This window comes from Notechis scutatus, chromosome 1 (genome assembly GCF_049901735.1).
Source record: "Notechis scutatus isolate UNSWTSFEM ecotype Mainland chromosome 1, rNotScu1.2, whole genome shotgun sequence".
Taxonomy (NCBI): Eukaryota; Metazoa; Chordata; class Lepidosauria; order Squamata; family Elapidae; genus Notechis; species Notechis scutatus.
This window is the reverse complement of record NC_142009.1, coordinates 96,555,042-96,573,657: the sequence shown is the minus strand read 5'-3', so window position 1 is coordinate 96,573,657 and position 18,616 is coordinate 96,555,042. Positions and strand designations below refer to the sequence as shown.

Below are 18,616 nucleotides of genomic sequence, written 5' to 3'. Positions count from 1 at the left end.
TCTACCTCTTTTTTCCAACCACTGGTAGAATAAGTTCCATGTTTGATAATATTCTGTATCTTCTTTCTGTTTAATTTTCAGTGTAATCCATTTCTGCACAATCCAGTATTTTCCTAATTATCTCTTCATCTTGTGATACTTCTTTATTTTTCCAATATTGTGCAAATATAATCCTCACTGCTATTAGTATACACAATATTAAATATACATTTTGCTTATCAAATTTTTCTGGTGATATACCTAATAGAAAAAGTTCGGGTTTAAAATCTACATGTTTTCCTATCATCTTTTCTAACCACTTATGTATTTTTGTCCAATGTTTTTTTTTTTTTTTTTGCTTTAACACAGGTCCACCACATATGGTAATATGTGCCTGTTTTTTGGTTACATTTCCAACATTTGCTAAACATATTTTTAAACATTTTAGCTATCCTAGCAGGTGGTTAGTGCCATCTATAAAACATTTTATATAAGTTTTCTTTATAAGAATTTGCCATTGTTAATTTATAGTTTCTTTCCCATAAATTTTGCCATTTTTCTAATTCTATATTATATCCAAAGTTTTTTTGCCCGCTAGTGGGGGTGAGACTTTAACCGGACACTAAATGACTGGTCATTAAGCAAGGACTACCTATATCAAATAGCTAATAGCAGTTTAAAAAAAAATACAACAAATATAGTAACAGAGAAGATACATTCCATATCATCCCAATTCAAATCCTCCATTAGTCTAGCTATTCTATGCATCTCACGAAGCTGATGACTTTTTATGAAATTTGAGAAACACAATGTACCAAAGGGTGGAGTAAAAGAGAATCATACTCATTTTCCTAGGGAATAGGTGTGGCCTGTAGTTTTTAAAAGTAGCTTTTGCATGCTGGGATGTCAAGAAGCATGACACTGCTGTCCAGCATGGGAGATACTTTCCTGAGAAAATGCTTGTGCTGTCTCACTTTTTTCCTACTTGCCATGGAGGTCACCAGTCCATCTCATCTACAAACCCAATCCCAAGGTTCTGAAGACATTTTCCCTCCACTCTGGCATTTAGTGCCTGAAAACTTTGAAGATTATCCTATCCAAAACCACAAGATTGTCATCAATGTCTGGAACTACTTAGAGAGATTGGGAATGTATAAGATCTTGCTCAAATATTCAGCTAAATATTTCAGTGAACTTGGAACTAACAATCTCAACAATATATTATGGGGACTGCCATTACAGCATGGCTGGCAATATGGTTCAGGTAGGAACAATTTCTTTTACTCTAATATTAGAATTCCTAAGAGCAAAGTTAGGTTGATTCTAGGCCATGACAAAAATAAGAGTTTTCTGTTTCAAACATACTTTCATCTTAAACTGTTTGTAGGTTTGAAGGAAAATACAGATGATTTTAGACCATGAAGTGATACAATTCATTAGCCGAATGATAAACTGTATTGACCAATCTCTGAGAAATTGCCACCTGTTGTATAACATTGAAACAAACACTGTTTGTTCCTGATAGTCTAATCAAACAACAGAGATACTTAATAGACATTTTAAATGGGAACACCACATGAATAAATAAGGAAATAACAGTTACAAAGATTAATGTTTTCTTCCTTGTTTCTTAAGCACAGGGAAGTAATACTCTTATTTGATGACTACTAGGCTTCTTTTATATTTAATTAAAATAAAATTTTAGAAGAAGCGGAATGCTGTAAAGAAAACAGTAGCTTCTATCATCATTTGCTTTAGTTTTTCCAATGCTCTTGGGCCCCAGTAAATGATTCATAGACATGATTAACCATTGATTTTCAGAATCGTCTGTGTGGGTTAGGAATGGGAGGTCCTGTTTTGATCTTGGAGTATTTCCAAATGATGGCAATCTTGGGTAAATGAATAACTATATGTATTTTAAGAATCTTATCGGGCACTCTTTATGAATATTTTTAATAGTGTCGTAAAAATATCCCAATAAAGAGGAATGCAGACGAACCACAAACAATAATTCTTGCTTTAAGAGTCAGAGGTTTATTTCATGAGCAATTTGAAACATGAATAGCCATCATAACATGATTTACAGTAATAACCCATTGCAATGAGGTCCAGAGACAATAACTAGGTCCAACAAGGAATAGCTACACCCAGTGGCACTGAACTCATCCCCAGACATTCTTTTCATATTTTTCTGCTCTCATTTCACAACTTACTTGCTCGCTCTTTCTTACTGAGAATTTCCACATATACCCATGTACATCTCAAACCTCTATCCACCAGCTTCTTTCAGTTCCTTATTTCTTGTGGTTTCGCCCTTCTATGTCCAAATATATTTATACTTTGCAAAATCATGTTTCACAATTAGCAATGGCTCAGCAGGATTACAAGAAGTTCTGGTATATTTTGAAATCATCCTATCTAAAACTTTGGTGGATGTCTCTTTATTCTTGGGCCTGCTATCATCCAAAGGCCTTATCGAATCTGATAGATCAATAGCCTATATTTCTGTTTCTCACAATAATCTCATTGTTGGCTAGAGGAATTGGCATTTTCTGATATGCCAAAGTTAAATGTATTATAAACATCACATTTTATTTCAGTAAAATTATTTTTTCAGGTATATCATTCAAATGTTGACTGCAGCTTATTGAAGAGACTGAAAAGAGCAAAATAAAAGTAGCTCTTCGTTTGGAACTATAACCAGAAGAATTGGCAGGTTTTCAGTTTTAGCTAAACAATTTTTTCATTAACAATTATACTAGTTTTACATTCCAGCTCCTTGATCTCACCTCCTGTATCTAGTCAATGGGGCTTTGGAACGCCTGGCTTTCAGTTGCTGCTTCTAAATCAGAGGTGGTATTCAGCAGGTTCTGACCAGTTCTGGACAACCGGTAGCAGAAATTTTGAGTATTTTGGAGAACTGGCAAATGGCACCTCTGACTGGAGATTTTACAGTATCCTTCCGCTGCCACATCTACCAAGCCACGCCCACGGAACTGGTAGTAAAAAAATTGAATCCCACCACTGTTCTAAATGCTGAATTGGTCTGTAGTTAGGCCTCCCTCATTTGCAATTTAATCATCGATTGGAGGGCCAACCTTGCATGTATTACTAAAAGCCGGCTGGGTCTGAAATGGGAGGTGGCCCTTTCAGAAATATGTCCAGCTGAGCTTTGGATATGTTATTAGCTGAGACACTGGGATAGGAATAGAAATGTGGTAATCGTCATCTGGAAATGTCTACAGACTACTAGAAGTGAGATCCCGTTTGTTCAGTTGTACTCTAGGTATTAAATCTTTCTAACTTAACTCTGGGTTGGCAGTGGAGTGTCCTAGATTTATACTATTGAGTGACTTCAGCCTGCCTTCTCAAGGAGTGGGATCTGAGATGGTTCAGAAGTTCATGGCTGTTCCATACTAGCAGGCTTGTAGGCCTGCATTCTGATTGGTCCGGAAAAGCCGGGCCGCGATTGGACGATATATAGCAATCCTGATTGGTTCGTATATGGGTTGCTGCGATTGGGTAAAACCAAGCGCGGCAAGCTCTATAAAAAGAGCTGCCGTGGCTAGGGTTTTCATCTCAGTATCTGATTTCCTAATAAAGAGCTGTTGTTACTATTTCGAGTCTCGTCTCTCCTTGGGACCCACCACCCAGACTTAACACTGGCGACGAGGATGGGATACTGAGACAACAGAGCTGACTAGCACGTGGCAGAAAGCGCATAGACGACCAGCAAAATGGCCAGCAGCGCCGTGCCACCCGCACCATTCAATCCGGCCAGGGAGGACTGGGAGTCCTACATTGATCATTTCCAAATGTTCTTGGAATCAAACAACCTGAAGGATGCCACCGGCAGCAAGAAGCGAGCGGTCTTTCTAACACACTGCGGACCCGCCGTTTTTAAAATGGCCAAGGCACTCGCGAAGCCCGCAGACGTCAAGACGATGGATTGGGATACCCTAGCTCCCATCCTCCGGAACCACTATGCCCCGGCGGTGCCGACTCTCATCCATCGGCATGACTTTTACCAGAGGAATCAGCGCGAGGGCAAGAGCATCGGAGAGTTCGTAGCCGACCTGAGGGACCTAGGAGGCTTGTGCGGATTCACCAATCTAGACGAGGCCATGCGTGACCGAGTCATCCTAGGCCTGAAAGACCCAACTCTCCAAAGCAGGCTGATGGCTAAAGGGGACATCTCCCTCGCCGACGCCGTAGCCGAAGCCACTGCAGCCGAGACCACCTGTAAGTCAGCGGCGCGAATGCGGTGTTCAAATGGAACCGACCGCCAACGCACCAGCAAGACGGCAACCGCATCAGAAAAACATGCAGCATCCACTCACCACGGCGACATCGAATCCCCTTCTGATAGTGAAGAGGAAGAAATTCACAGACTTCAGTCGGAACGCGAGCAGCGAGACCGGCACGGTCGTAAGTCAAGTTACCAATGTGCCAGCTGTGGAGGAAATCACCCGCGTTCCGAATGCAAGTTCCTAGACGCTGTTTGCCATTTTTGCGAAAAACGAGGGCATATTGCCAAAGTATGCCGCAACAAACGAAATTCCAGCCCCCGACGACAGGGAAACAGCCCAAGAAGAATAGATGGCACCCCCACCATAAACCGGGACCGCCAAAATGACAGCAGATGGAACCGGGACAGCCGACCCAGGAAATTCATTGATGTACCCAGAAGAGAAGAAACGTACCAAACAGTCATCATCGGCCACGCTTCATCATTAGATGCACGAAAGATACGTGTAGAGGTCACCATCGAGAATCAACTTTGCACCATGGAGGTAGACTCCGGCTCCTCCCTCTCTATGGTCTCCTGGAGGACCATAAAACAACTAATTCCCAGCATCCGCCGCCAAGAGCTAAGTGACCAGAAACTAATATTGAGAGATTATCAAGGTAACCGCATTCCGGTCGCTGGCACTGGACATTTTAAAGTTTCTTTCAAAAACCACACCACCATCCTACCACTCACAATCATTGATAAAGACCGACCCAGCCTACTCGGGTTGCAGTGGTTCGCACCGTTGGGGATCGAGATGGCAGGAATCAACCACACAGAAGACGAAGACTGGGAAGCGATGCTCGTTCGGGACTTCCAAGAAGTCTTCTAGGCAAGTACAAGGGGTCCCCTATCTCCTTTAATCTTAGCCCTGACATCGCTCCCATCCGTCTCAAACCGCGCCGAGTGCCTTTTGCACTCAAGCCTAAAATAGATGAACAATTAGACAAACTAATAGTGCAAGGCGTGTTAGAACCCATTGATCATGCCCTTTGGGAGACCCCAATTGTCACCCCCATCAAACCAGATGGCTCCCTGAGAATTTGTGGAGACTACAAGGCCACCCTCAACCACGCATTGCAGCAGAGCGCCTACCCAGTGCCGGTAGTCCAACATCTCCTACACTCACTAGGGGGTGGCAGAATCTTTGCAAAGCTCGACCTGGCTCAAGCTTATCAACAACTGCCAGTCGATGCTGAAACCGCCAAAGCCCAAACAATAGTGACACATAGAGGGGCGTTCAAATGTAACCGGCTCCAGTTTGGGGTCAGCGTCGCACCGGGGATTTTTCAAAGCCTAATGGAGAGATTGCTGCAGGGAATTAAAGGAGTCGTGCCCTATTTTGACGATGTTTTAGTAGCAGCCCCTACCAAAAAACAATTCGAAAAATGACTGAGGGTGGTCCTACAGAAATTCAAAGACGCTGGCCTCAAGGTGAAAAAGGAAAAGTGCCAATTATGTACTGAAAGGGCTGAATTTCTTGGATACCTCCTTGACAAACAAGGAATTCACCCCACAGACAAAAATTGAAAGCCATCAAAAACGCCCCCAGACCAAAAAACAAAATGGACCTCCAAGCCTTCCTCGGACTCATTAATTTCTATAACATTTTCCTACCCCAGAAAGTGACTGTCGCGGAACCCCTGCATAGACTCCTTGATAAAAAGGCTTCCTGGATATGGGGACGGCGAGAAGAGCACGCTTTTCACCAACTAAAGAACCTTTTGACTTCAGACGCAGTCCTCATTCAATATAATGAAACACTACCACTGACTGTTACTTGCGACGCATCGCCTTTCGGGGTTGGCGCCATCCTGAGCCACGTTTTGCTGAATGGAACAGAAGCCCCCATTGCATTCTTTTCCAGAACCTTGTCCAAGCCAGAGAGGAACTATAGCCAGCTGGACAAAGAACCCCCGCCATCGTTTCCGCAGTAAAAAGATTCCACGGATACATTTATGGTAAGACATTTTCCATTATTACAGACCATAAGCCCCTACTTGGCATATTGGCGGGTGACAAACCCACTCCATACATCCTGTCACCTAGAATGACAAGATGGTCTGAATTTCTTGCTGCTTATAATTACAAATTGATACATCGCCCGGGCAAGACTATCTCGCACGCCAATGCTTTAAGCCACTCCCCCTTGCCAGACTTGCAAGATGACCCAGCACCCACATTACCAGTTTTGCAAATTGAAATGATACCCATGCCGCCAGTAACCGTGCAAGACATCGCACACGAAACTAAAAAGGACAAACGCTTGGTGTGAGTTCTCAGCTGGGTGGAGAGGGGATGGCCAGAAACCGAGCCAAACGAACTTTTTAAACCATTTAAAAACCGGCAAACTGAACTCTTTTCGCAAAGAGGTTGCGTTTTGTGGGGAGACCGGGTAGTAATACCAGAGACACTACAGAAAAAAGTTTTAGACTTGCTGCATGAAGGGCACCCTGGTATTGTGCGCATGAAAGCCCTGGCCAGGAGCTATGCTTGGTGGCCAGGCATGGACAAACAAGTTGAAACCTGGGTCGCCCCTTGTAACAGATGCCAAGAGACTCACTCGGCTCCCCCAAAAGCCCCACCATTAGAATGGGAGACACCCAGAGGCCCTTGGTCGCGCATCCATATTGACTTCGCAGGGCCGACCAAGGGGCATACCTTTTTAATCACAGTTGACGCTTATTCGAACTGGCTCGAGGTGAGCAAAATGAAGACAACCACCACGGAAGCTGTCATCAAGAAATTAAATAGACTTTTCGCCACGCACGGTCTGCCAGATGTTATAGTATCTGACAATGGCCCACAATTTACCGCCTTGGCTTTTGAACAATACTTGGCAGACCGTGGCATCCGACACACATTGACTTCACCAGCTCACCCGGCAGCGAATGGTAGAGCTGAACGCATGGTTCAATTTACAAAAAAAATCTCTACAAAAAATGGAACATGGCAACATCCATGAGAAAGTCACCAAGATGCTTCTCTTACAACACATCACACCAAACACCAACAACAACAAGAGCCCAGCAGAACTGCTAATGGGCAGAAGACTCAGGTCACCTCTGGACCGCCTGTACCCTGCTTACACTCCAGAAAAACCCTTCGGTTCCAGCAGCAAGCGCCACGCCTTCAAGGTAGGAGACACTGTTTTTGCCAAAAACTTTACAGGGGACCCACTTTGGATCCCTGCAAAAATCACCCAAATCACAGGCTCCCGCTCCTACCGGCTCGAGACCACCGATGGGAGGTCATGGAAACGTCATATTGACCAGCTACGATCCAGGCTGGCCACTTTCCCCCTCTTAGACTCCAACCAAGAAATCAGAGGGGGGGGGGACCCCAGGTTCGGAAAAAGAACAAACCCCTGTGCAAGCAGAACACCCCCCACAAACATTAAATAAAAACCAACAATACTTACCAGCCAGAAGGGAGTCGTGGCAGACGGATACTTCCCCTGGAAGCAGCAGCCGGACAAGCTCTACCAGCCCAGAGAACCCAGGCGGGAGCAGCAGAGCAAACGACTCAACCAACCCGGAATCACCAGGTGGGAGTCGCAGCTATAGGACTGGCTCGCCCTTCCAGACAGTTCCACCCAGTAGCTTGAGAGTGACGCGGAGCCCGTCTGAACCCGATGGTGAACAGAGACATTGTGAACTGCGCAAGTCTAGTAGGCAGGTACGAAGACCCGCCTACTTGCGTGACTACGTCACCCCGCCCCTTGGACGGAACCAAGAGGGGAGGGGTGTTCCATACTATCAGGCTTGTAGGCCTGCATTCTGATTGGTCCGGAAAAGCTGGGCCGCGATTGGACGATATATAGCAATCCTGATTGGTTCATATACAGTTTGCCGCGATTGGGTAAAACCAAGCGCGGCAAGGTCAAAAGCCTGTCATAGGCTGCCTAGCCGCAGCCAGCTCTATAAAAAGAGCTGCCGTGGCTAGGGTTTTCATCTCAGTATCTGATTTCCTAATAAAGAGCTGTTGTTACTATTTCGAGTCTCGTCTCTCCTTGGGACCCACCGCCCAGACTTAACAATGGCCATGATAATAGTTGTGGACCCTATTCTTGCCAGAGCAGTGGCAATGTGCTGTGAAATTAGGGAAGTTCTCGGTCTTTCTCTTATCCCTTTCAGTCAGGATTCAGACCTGGGTATGAGATGGAAACAGCATTGGTCCCACCTTTAGATGATCTCTGATGAGAGTGATATGGGGGTTGTGAATCCACCCTTGTCCTACTGGTCGTCTCTATAGCTATCAATACTATCTGTGTCATGCTAGTATACTTCCTTTCTCCTAGATTGGTTCCTGTTTGTGGTAATTGGGGAGATGAGATCCTGTCCTTAGGCCCTACTATCTAAGTTGCCACCGGGTTTGGTGCTCTCTTCACTCTTTTCCACTCCTATTCAATATCTACATGAGGCCATTAGGTGAGATAATCTAGTGTCTTGTAGTGAGATATCATCAGTATGTGGATCTCTGCCTCTGGAAAATTGAGGAATGCTATAGCAGTGGTGATCAGTGGTAGCTAACCTTTTTGGGCTCCTGTGCCAAAAATTGAGAGTGTGCCAGCACACCCGTACTCATGTGAATTCAATGTGCGCCCTCCTCCCCCTGCGCATGCATGCACAATCCCCACTCCTACCCTCTTACCTGCAATGCACCTCACAACTGATTTTTCAGCTGGTTTGAGGCCTTTTTCGGTCTCCCAGAGGCTTGGAAAAAGCCCACGCAAGGCTTCTCAGGATGAATTATAGGCCCATTTCGTCACTTTCAGTATTACAGGAAGTGACGAAATGAGCCTATAATTCAGCCTGAGAAGGCTTACAGAGGCTTTTTCCAAGCCTCTGGGAGGCGAAAAAGGCCTCAAACCAACCAAAAGAAAATCAGCTGTGAGGCGCGGGCATGAACAGTGAGGTCAGTTTGCCTGCGCCTTGCGTGCCAGCACAAATGGTTCTGTGTGCCACTTTTGGCACATGTGCCATAGGTTTTCTATCACGGCTATAGATGTCTCATCCCAATGTCTGGAGGCTGTGAGGGTATAGATGGGGAAAAAACAGGCTACAGATGAACTCTGGTGAGACTGAGTGGCTTTGGGTTTTGGGCCTACCATTTTTAGGACTGTGTCATCTTTGGTGCTGGATGAGATTGCACTGCCCAAACAGACTCAGTGCATAACTTTGAGTCCTCCTGCACAAATAGCAAGTGGCCAGTTGTGATTAGAAGGACCTTTACACAACTTCATATTGTGTACCAGTTGCCCCCATTCCTAGATGGAGGGGGGCTTTGTTCATGGTCTCTCATGCCCTAGTCACCTACTGGACTACTGTAATATGCTGTACATAGGGCTACCCTTGAAGAGTATCCAGAAGCCTCAACTGGTACAAAAGGCAGCAGTTCAGGGAATGATATGTGCCTCTAGAACAGCACATGTTATATATTCCATGACCTACATTGTTTGCCAGTCTGCTTCAAATTCCAGATCCAATTCAAAGTGCTTTAAAGCCCTTCATGGTATAGAGCCAGGTTACTTGAGGGATCTGCCTATCCCATCAGATCCAGCAGAAGAGGTTTGGTACAGGTACCACCTGCTAAGGAGCTACACCTGGTAGGCACCTGCCTTATGGAATATCCTCCCCTCTGAAGTGAGACTGCATCTATCCTTGTTCATTTTCCATAAGTGTCTCAAAATCTGGTTATATCATCAGACTGGTGGTCCCAGGAGACTGGTGAGGTACTGAGATGGTTTCATCTGTCGCCCTCTCTTAGCCTTCAATTGCAATATAAGTTTTTTAAAAAATTAGAAATTGTGTTCTATATAGTTTCTTATATAACTCCAAAATCACGTTTTTGTGAAAAGGGTGGAAATATAAATCGGATGAACAAACAAATAAATAAAAACAGTATATTTTTAATGAACAAATAAATAAATAAAAACTACAATACTTTTTTTTCTCATCCAAAAAGGCTGTGCAATATTAGTGTTTCATTTTCTTCTAGGCAGATTAGCAGATCCTTTAAATTCGACAGGGTGTGGCCATAAGGAAGGAGACAGTCTATGCATATCTGAATTCAGCTGGTGGGCTTGTAAGTATGTATTCTTGTTGGAAATTATTTATTTTTATACTTAACGGAGAAAGCTCCTAACTCAATTGCACTCAAAATATAAATTCTTCAATTGTATCGATGTCTTATAAAAACGATAAGATTTGCCAAGTGCTAAAATTTTCACCATGAGAACTACCAAACCTTACAGCAGAGTTCTCCAAATTTGGCAACTTTAAGACTTATGGACCCAAAATTCTCTAGCCAGCATGCCTGGCTGAGAAATTCTGGAAGTTGAAATCCACTAGACTTAAAGTTGCCAAATATGGAGACCTCTGTCTTAACAAATTGATCAATAAAAATCCTTCTACCACAAGTTTTCAGAGCCTGAAATGACTGTGCATGGACAGATGGACTGTCGACACATATGCTAACTGTTTGTACAGAAGTATTTCGTTCAAAGAAGTAACTTCCCATTTCCACATTTCATTTTTGCAGGATCATTGCATCAATTATCATATTTTTCTGCAGATTTGTGTGACCTCCTAAATAGTCACACACAGAATAACATTGTAGAAGTATTTTCACTAATAACTCTGTTATATGTTTGACTTCCTCAATGGAACATTTTCTCAAATACCAGAATGATGGAAATGAAAATAGACAAAGGGTGATATATATAAAATAAAGTGGCAAAGTCAGGAAAAAAAGAAACAAATTTCAGAACAAATGAAATATTGACAAAAATATCTAACATGACTGATTTTAAAATATGTCTTATCTCATAGTTCCATGGGAATAGCCCAGAAGGTACATCTCATAGTCACGTAATTATCTCCAAGCAAGACTGATACAAAAAAGGAATTGCAGTCATGTTTAATAATTAATACTGACTTGTGATATGAATTCCACTTAGTGATTAGTCTTCAATGACATTAGAGTTGTGCACAAATGCATATCATAACTAAAGATAACTGAAAAAGGCATATGAGATTCTAATGAAAATTTAATAAACTCTCAACATTCTACCAATTAAAGTTAATCAGATATTATGTTGTCTTATTATTCTGATATATATATATATATATATATATATATATATATATATATATATATATATATATATATATATATATATATATATATAAATATTTGGTTTAAGCCTGCACAGGTAGGCCTTGTTTAGAGACTGCCTCATTTAGTTCATAGCTATGATCCTAATGAAAAAGTAACTTTATTATCAGTCCTCACGTTTATGATGATTTTGCAGGTCTGTAAAGCAAAGAACAGCTGAAGTAAGAACATCGGCCCAGTCACTGTTTTGCTTAACAACTATTTCACTTAATGACCAAGTTGCTGGTCCCAATTATAGTAGCTAAACTTGTATTTTTTCCATTAAGCTTATTTTGCTTTGACTAATATTTTTAACCTGCTAAACTATGCGTACTTTTTAAAATTGCCCTAGGTATGAATTACTACTTGGCAGCTATTCCCTTTCTTGGGGCACTGGATAGTGGCTTGTTTGAAGAGGTACAAAATGAGATAGAATTGATTCCACCAGACAAGCAAAGAGCACATTTCTGCCTTAGCATTGCTGAATGTAATACCCAAGTGCCAAAAGTCATGTCTGCTTGGAGGGATTTCTTCAAGGTATACCTGTTGATTGTTTTTAGAACTATATGGATATCTTCTTAGTATATACTTCTTCTTCCCTATATCATCCATGCAAGTACTGTATACATCATTGGGGTGGGGTGGGGAACCTTCTAATTTTAAGGGAAAAGCTGTTTTTTCCTCATATTTGGTGGCGAAAGTAGATGTCTATATATGAATTAACCTTTGAGTACAGTAATGTACCAGGTTTTACATCTTGAAGGCCAGAGGAGGTCAGGACAAAGGAATGGCCTAGCTTAAGACAAAGCCTTTTGGAGTTGTTTGGGTCTGCTAAACCTAATGAAGTGGACAAGTCCTTGAAGCTGTGAGTTCAACCACCTATGCTTTAGATTTGTTTCTTTCCTGATTGGTTAAAACTTCCCAAAAGAGGATGTGTGGTTAAGTCCATGAAGTGATTAATGCTTCCTTGAAGACATTTGCCTCTTTTTAAGAAGCTGTTCCTGCTTGCAATAGAACCGAACAATTGTTGACTAGTTTCAAACCTTCCTTTTTTTAAAAGAGGTGGTTGTCGAGAGATTGGTCAGCTCAAACTCCAGAGGGCCCTGAAGAGGAAAAAAAAATGCTGACATTTGTAAACTGCTCGGAGATTGCTGTAAAGCACTATGGAAAGATATATAAGTCTAAGTGCTGTTGCTATTGCCATTGCTATTGTTTTCATTAATTAAAACAGTTCATTTCAAAATCTATGCTAACTCCATCACTTTTTCCAGCCATTCTTTTTTGTCGGAATTGACGTTATCTTTCCATATATAAAAGTCTTGCTGCAGTCAACAAATGTAAGCTGTTTGTTGAAGGGGCATGGTGTGTATATTAATTTTTGTTTGTAATAACTGTGGCAACTTGTCCAAGGGACAAAACTGTGTTGGGTACACAGTTGACAACTGTGTTGAGTATCCTCCAAAATGGAACCATGATGACCGATCAATAGTCTGTTATAAATCCTTGGGGATGTCTAGAGTTTCAACTGTTGCTGGAGGATGGAGCTTGGGGCAGAATCTGTTCATGTGATCTAGGATGAATTTGTGTTGGTGACTCCTGAAGAAGTAGACAGGGTTCTCACCCTCCTGGATCACAAAAACAGATAGTGAAGTGACCTATGATTGGATCCATACTCTGGTAGTGACTTCCTTGACAGAGATGGTGGGGTTTCATAGGGTCAGGCTTGATTAAAAATTGGATGGCAGACATCCAGGGAATTTTAAAGCAATAGACTAGACTGAAAGGACAACTTACATCCACCCATACTATGTCTTCATTTTCAGGAAAGTTTGAGGTAAGCTGAGACAGGGGTTATCCATTATCTATCTATTTATGGGTATGGTTCAGAGGTGGTATTCAGCAGGTTCTGACCAGTTCTGGAGAACTGGTAGCGGAAATTTTGAGTAGTTCAGAGAACTGGAAAATACCACCTCTGACTGGAGATTTTACAGTATCCTTCCCCTGCCACTCCCACCAAGCCATGCCCACAGAACTGGTAGTAAAAAAAAATTGAATCTCACCACTGGTATGGTTGTACATTTTTTTATGAGTAGTTTTATTCATTCTACGGTACCTATATCTACATCTACTTATCTTTCTATATATTATTTTTAGTATCTCCTATCTACTGCACCATACTCTGAAACAGCTACAAGTCTTCTTTTCTCAGAAGATGAAGCCCTGGGTTATATGTGGAAAGCTCATACTCTCTCTATTAATTCTGCATTTCAGAAGTGTAAAAAAAGGTAAGAAGCATCAGTAAAGGGGAATATTTGTAGCTCTGAGTTGAAATGAAGGGTCCTTGGTGCTCTCTGTGCTTGATTGTTTTCTTGCAGACGTTTCATTACCCAAACTGGGTACCACCATCAGTGCCAATGATGATGTTACCTGGCACTGTTGGTGTTACCTAGTTTGGGTAATGAAACATTTGCACAAAAATAACCAAGCTCAGAGAGCACTGAGGACCCTTAAGGTTAGATGTTTATCCAAAGAATTATGAGAAGCTCTGATATGAGAAACATTTCTTCTTTACCTGGTTTAGATCTTTCCTAAAATGCAGTTACCTTACCATAGCATCAGTAACTCTGAACCGGCATAACTGCCTCTGGATTGTGGTAGGATTAGCTTATGTTCTGTCCATAATTTCTTCTATGAACCTTAACCAAAAAAACAACAACAACAACAACAACCCAGACAACATGATGGGTTGTTTTAGGTTTTTCTTGTGGTTGGTGGCAAGTAGAAATTATTGTTAGATGTAGGGAGTAAGATTTGCAATATTCTGCTATTATAGCCATTCTGAATCAAAATGTTAGTTTTCCTGTGGAATTGATTTCCTTGACTATCTAGTGAAGCTGAAAGTAGATGACATACTATGAACAATTATTGATATCTGTGGGATAATCTTGGTAGTCCACTGGACATATTTGTATGGTAGTTAGACTCAAATATGATTAATTATACCATCTGATTGTTCACAATACTGTAGGAAGAATATATCTTTGGTTAATATCATCATTGTGTTATCCCAAACCATAGAGTTTGGACCAGAAGGTGCAAGTCAATTACAATTAAAAATATCTCAGCAACCTCTCTCCAATTTGGTTCAGTAACATTATAAATATTATTCAAATATTCATGACTTTCTTTCCCCTACTTACATTTCAGTCTCTCATATCTCAGCGGACCTGAAAGCAGTTTTGGAGAGGCCTGGTCTTCCGCAGTCCATTTCCTTGCAGCTGTGCATTTTCCTACAAACTTTAATGTTACAAATAATTTCCAGACTGGATTACCTCCTCGAATACTTTTGGAAGGAGACAAAGTACCCTTCATTGGTGACTTCACATTTCTGCAGAATAAAATTCTTTTTCTTCTTGAGAGTCTTCATACCGCAAATAAGAATACAGGTAGGAGTTTGAGACCAATACGTGGTCCATATTTAATTACAGGCATACAGAAGACACTTCCATGTGGCAATGTTTCCACTTCCAAATCCCGCTAAAGCATTTTGAAGCCAATTCTCTAATTGTCTTTATTCTGGTTAACTTGGAACCCCAAAAGCAGTTGGGGAACACACCATGAACCAATGAATTCTCTCTCTAGCCAACCAATGGAAGATTGTAAGATTATCATTCAGGCTTGCCATTCCCCCTGAGCTAAAGAAGTCACTGAAATAACTAATGTTCCCAACCAGGCAAGAAAATAAAAATTCCTAGTATGCCCTTACTGCAGTTTTCAGAGCATATTTTGTAAGAAACTTTGACCTAGGAGTATCTAGGAGGGGAAAAAGAGGTGCTTGTCGAAGCATCATTCTTTCTGCACATAAATTCCTACTGAAAATTGTGAGGATGCTTCATATCATAGTTTTTTTGTATCCAGACAGTAAGTCTAAGAACTGCAAGCATCATTTTAGATTTTATATTACAATTTAGATTACACTTCTGTTAGTTTTGCTAGCTCTCTCAATGAAGTTGGATATATTTTCTTTTTTTTTTTTTGCACTCACATCAATTAATTGCTGTGAATTTATGATGCAAAAGCTTTTACAATAGGACTGGTAAACTATTCTCTACTCTACAGAACTTGAATTCATCCTCTCTCTGGATATTTAACTTGTATTTTTAAATCCTGAGGTTATCCTGCTGAACTAGTACAGATTAGAAACTTAAAATTACATTTGGGAAAGCAGAATGACCATTTCCCCGTTGTTACACCTGTGTTTTTTTTAGCTGTTTTAAGGTGTTGCAGACTTCCCTGTACTCCAAAACACCCTTTGAAGGATCAACTCTGAAGAGCACTTCTATTCATGGCTGATATCAGATAGTTCTGAGAAGAAAAAGTAAATTGGATAGTGTTACTTCCTCTTTCTGCAAGTTTACAATAATAAATGCATCATCATCTGAGTTTGATATGTGGATGTGAAATTAAATCAAAAACAAATAATCTTCAAACTGAAGCCATAAGCACATGGTTTTTTTTACATATATTGGTATGGGTCTGTATGTTATATCTCAAATTGGCACAGGATGTGTTGTTTTCCACAAATACTTCTCACATAATAATTAGTATTCTGTGAGAATAGCTAATACTGTTGCTTCAATTTTCTTTCATAAATGTTTAAGTGCCACTTGATTTTTAAATTGTTTGATGCTTTAAGATTGCACTGAAAAATAAAGAAAATAAATACATGATTTTTGTATCTTTTTTTTGTTGTTGCAGGGAATATTCTACTGCTTTTATGGAAAAAAGCCATGTCCACTGAAGAAGGAAGACGTTTTGGTCGAAGTCTTATTGAAAAACTCTTTTCTTCTGCAAAGTTTTTGCCAATTGTCTAATTCAAGGGTCTTCAAACTTGGCAAGTTTAAGACTTGTGGACTTCAACTCCCAGAATTCCTGAGCTAACATGACTGAAGAATTCTGGGAGTTGAAGTCCAGAAGTCTTAAAGCTGTCAAGTTTGAAGAGCCTTGGTCTAATCCTATGGTATATCCATTTTTTTTTTTTGTCCAAACTATCATTCTCTTTCACCTGTTCATCTTCCATTTTTAGGCTTAATAGAAAATTATATAATTTCTTAATTAACTTTTCATCCACTGCTTACAGTGTTTGATCAAATGTTGTTTGTTCTTTATAAAAGGCATAGGTCTTAACATCTTTCTCATATCTCGATTGCATTTGCATTTGTGGCCACCACAATAAATCAACACCCTGTTTCTGTAGTTCTTGTTTAGTTTTTAGTACCCTTTCCATGTTTAAAATATTTTTATATGTTAAATTTTTCTCCAGATTTACTAGATTTGGGTGGACAAATGCTTCCATTGTTGAAAGCAATCCTGGTATTTTCATATAAATTTTAGCTTTCACCTTTTCCCATACTAAAAATAGAGCATTCCTTACATAGTGTCTTTGAAAATATCTATGTATTTTGTTCTTACCATACCATAAAAAAGCATGCCATCCTAACTGGAGATCATGACCTTCTAAATACAGTAATCTTCTATGTCTGAGAGTTATCCATTCTTTCACCCATGTTAATACACATGTTTGATAATATAGCTCTCAATCTGGTAGCCCAAATCTCCCATTGTTGTTGGATTCTTGCAGCATTTTCAGTCTTATAAATAAATTGATGATGGCAACTACATATTAGGAAAATTTGTATAAAATGTTTTATAGGTGGCACTTACCACCAGCAAGGTTAGCAAAAATGTTTAAAAACATGTCAGCCAAATGTTGGAAATGTAATCAAATGCCAGGCACATACTATCACATATGGTGGATGTGTCCAAAAGCAAAAATAAAAAGAACAAAAGTACATACATGATTAGAAAATGTTAAGGCAGCATATAGACTATAAGCCAGAATTATTTTTGTTAGGCATAATACCAGAAAAGAATGTATATTTAATATTACATGTTTTGGCAGCAGCAAGAATTGTACTTACACAATACTGGAAAAATGAGGAAACACCTACAGAAGAAGATATAATTAAAAAATATTAGACTGTGCAGAAATGGATAGACTAACATTGAAAATAGAAAAAGAAGACACAGAATATTTTCAAACTTGGGACTTGTTTTATCAATGGTTGGATAATAGAGGTAGAAACTAGGAGCTTATATTATTATGTAAGCAAACTGACTCAGACAGTATGCTGTTCACTAAGCACTTATTGTATGTAAAGAGAAAATATATACAGAAATTTAAAAAAGAAAAGAAAAGCTCTTTTCCACCCGTTCTGTGAAATAGTTCTGCTTTACCCAACATAAATAAATATTTTCATGGTCTGCTGTATCACTTTGTGGATCCCCTTGATGAAGTTTGGATGCAGTCTCTTGGCTTCACTTTAGTGAGGCATTTGATGATGTTGAAGGGACAGCTCCTGTTGCGTTTTCCTTGCACTAAAACCCTGACTGGCCTAAAGGCTCTTCATACTCTGGTATTTTCAGTCAAGGTCTTTGAAGAAAAGCCAAAAGAAAGCTACACTTATGCAACCCTTTTACACTTAGTAGTTGTGGGATGACAGTGAGGTTCCCTTGCTTTTGATGCATCTGTAGAACTTTCATTCAAGGCAGTTTTCTTTGCATATCTCTTCTAATTTACTGCCTTCTGTTTGGTTCAATATTGTTGGAAAACTTTACCTTTGTCATGAATACATTTTAAAAAGTAAACAAAAAATCAATCTAACTACATTATGGTATTTTATGTACTTATTTACTAGTTTGCATACAAGCATAATGAAAAACATAATACATAAGCAATCTATATCCAGCTACTTCAGGTATTATATCCATCTTGTACAAGATCTACCTTGCAAAATGGATCAAAAAATATTTCAGACTCTTCAGATTCTATGAGCATGCTGGAAAATCCATATCTTACCATCATCATATTCAGAAGGATTGATGCTGAAATCAGTTGGGGGGTAGGGGGGCAAGTGACCATATTCTATTGTCCCTGCAGATGATATTCCTTCAGGGAAAGGATCTGGAGGAAAACCTTCTCTGAGAGTAGATGATCTTCAAATTTACCTTTGTCCCAATAAGCACCTTGAATTCTACCAGGAGACAAAGTGGTAAGCAGTACATCTCACAAAGGCCATATCATTGCATAAACTGAATGGCACCATTAGTACCCAAGCCATTGCATTC

General features: G+C 40.3%; 1 protein-coding gene across 1 annotated transcript; it reads left to right on the top strand.

Annotated features, from left to right (window-relative positions):
• The first annotated feature begins 852 nt into the window (after positions 1 to 852).
• C1H6orf58 (chromosome 1 C6orf58 homolog) lies at positions 853 to 18,152 on the top strand. The gene is made up of 6 exons (XM_026666019.2): positions 853 to 1,243; positions 10,271 to 10,357; positions 11,781 to 11,965; positions 13,583 to 13,713; positions 14,636 to 14,874; positions 16,187 to 18,152. The coding sequence occupies exons 1-6, from the start codon at positions 883 to 885 to the stop codon at positions 16,300 to 16,302; spliced, it is 1,119 nt and encodes a 372-aa protein (XP_026521804.2). The 5' UTR covers positions 853 to 882; the 3' UTR covers positions 16,303 to 18,152.
• Positions 18,153 to 18,616: the final 464 nt, after the last annotated feature.

Coding starts and splice junctions, on each gene's coding strand:
- C1H6orf58 (XM_026666019.2), top strand. CDS start 883: ATGTCAAGAAGCATGACACTGCTGTCCAGCATGGGAGATACTTTCCTG. Junction 13,714..14,635: donor TTTCAGAAGTGTAAAAAAAG/GTAAGAAGCATC, acceptor CTTACATTTCAG/TCTCTCATATCTCAGCGGAC. Junction 14,875..16,186: donor TACCGCAAATAAGAATACAG/GTAGGAGTTTGA, acceptor TTGTTGTTGCAG/GGAATATTCTACTGCTTTTA.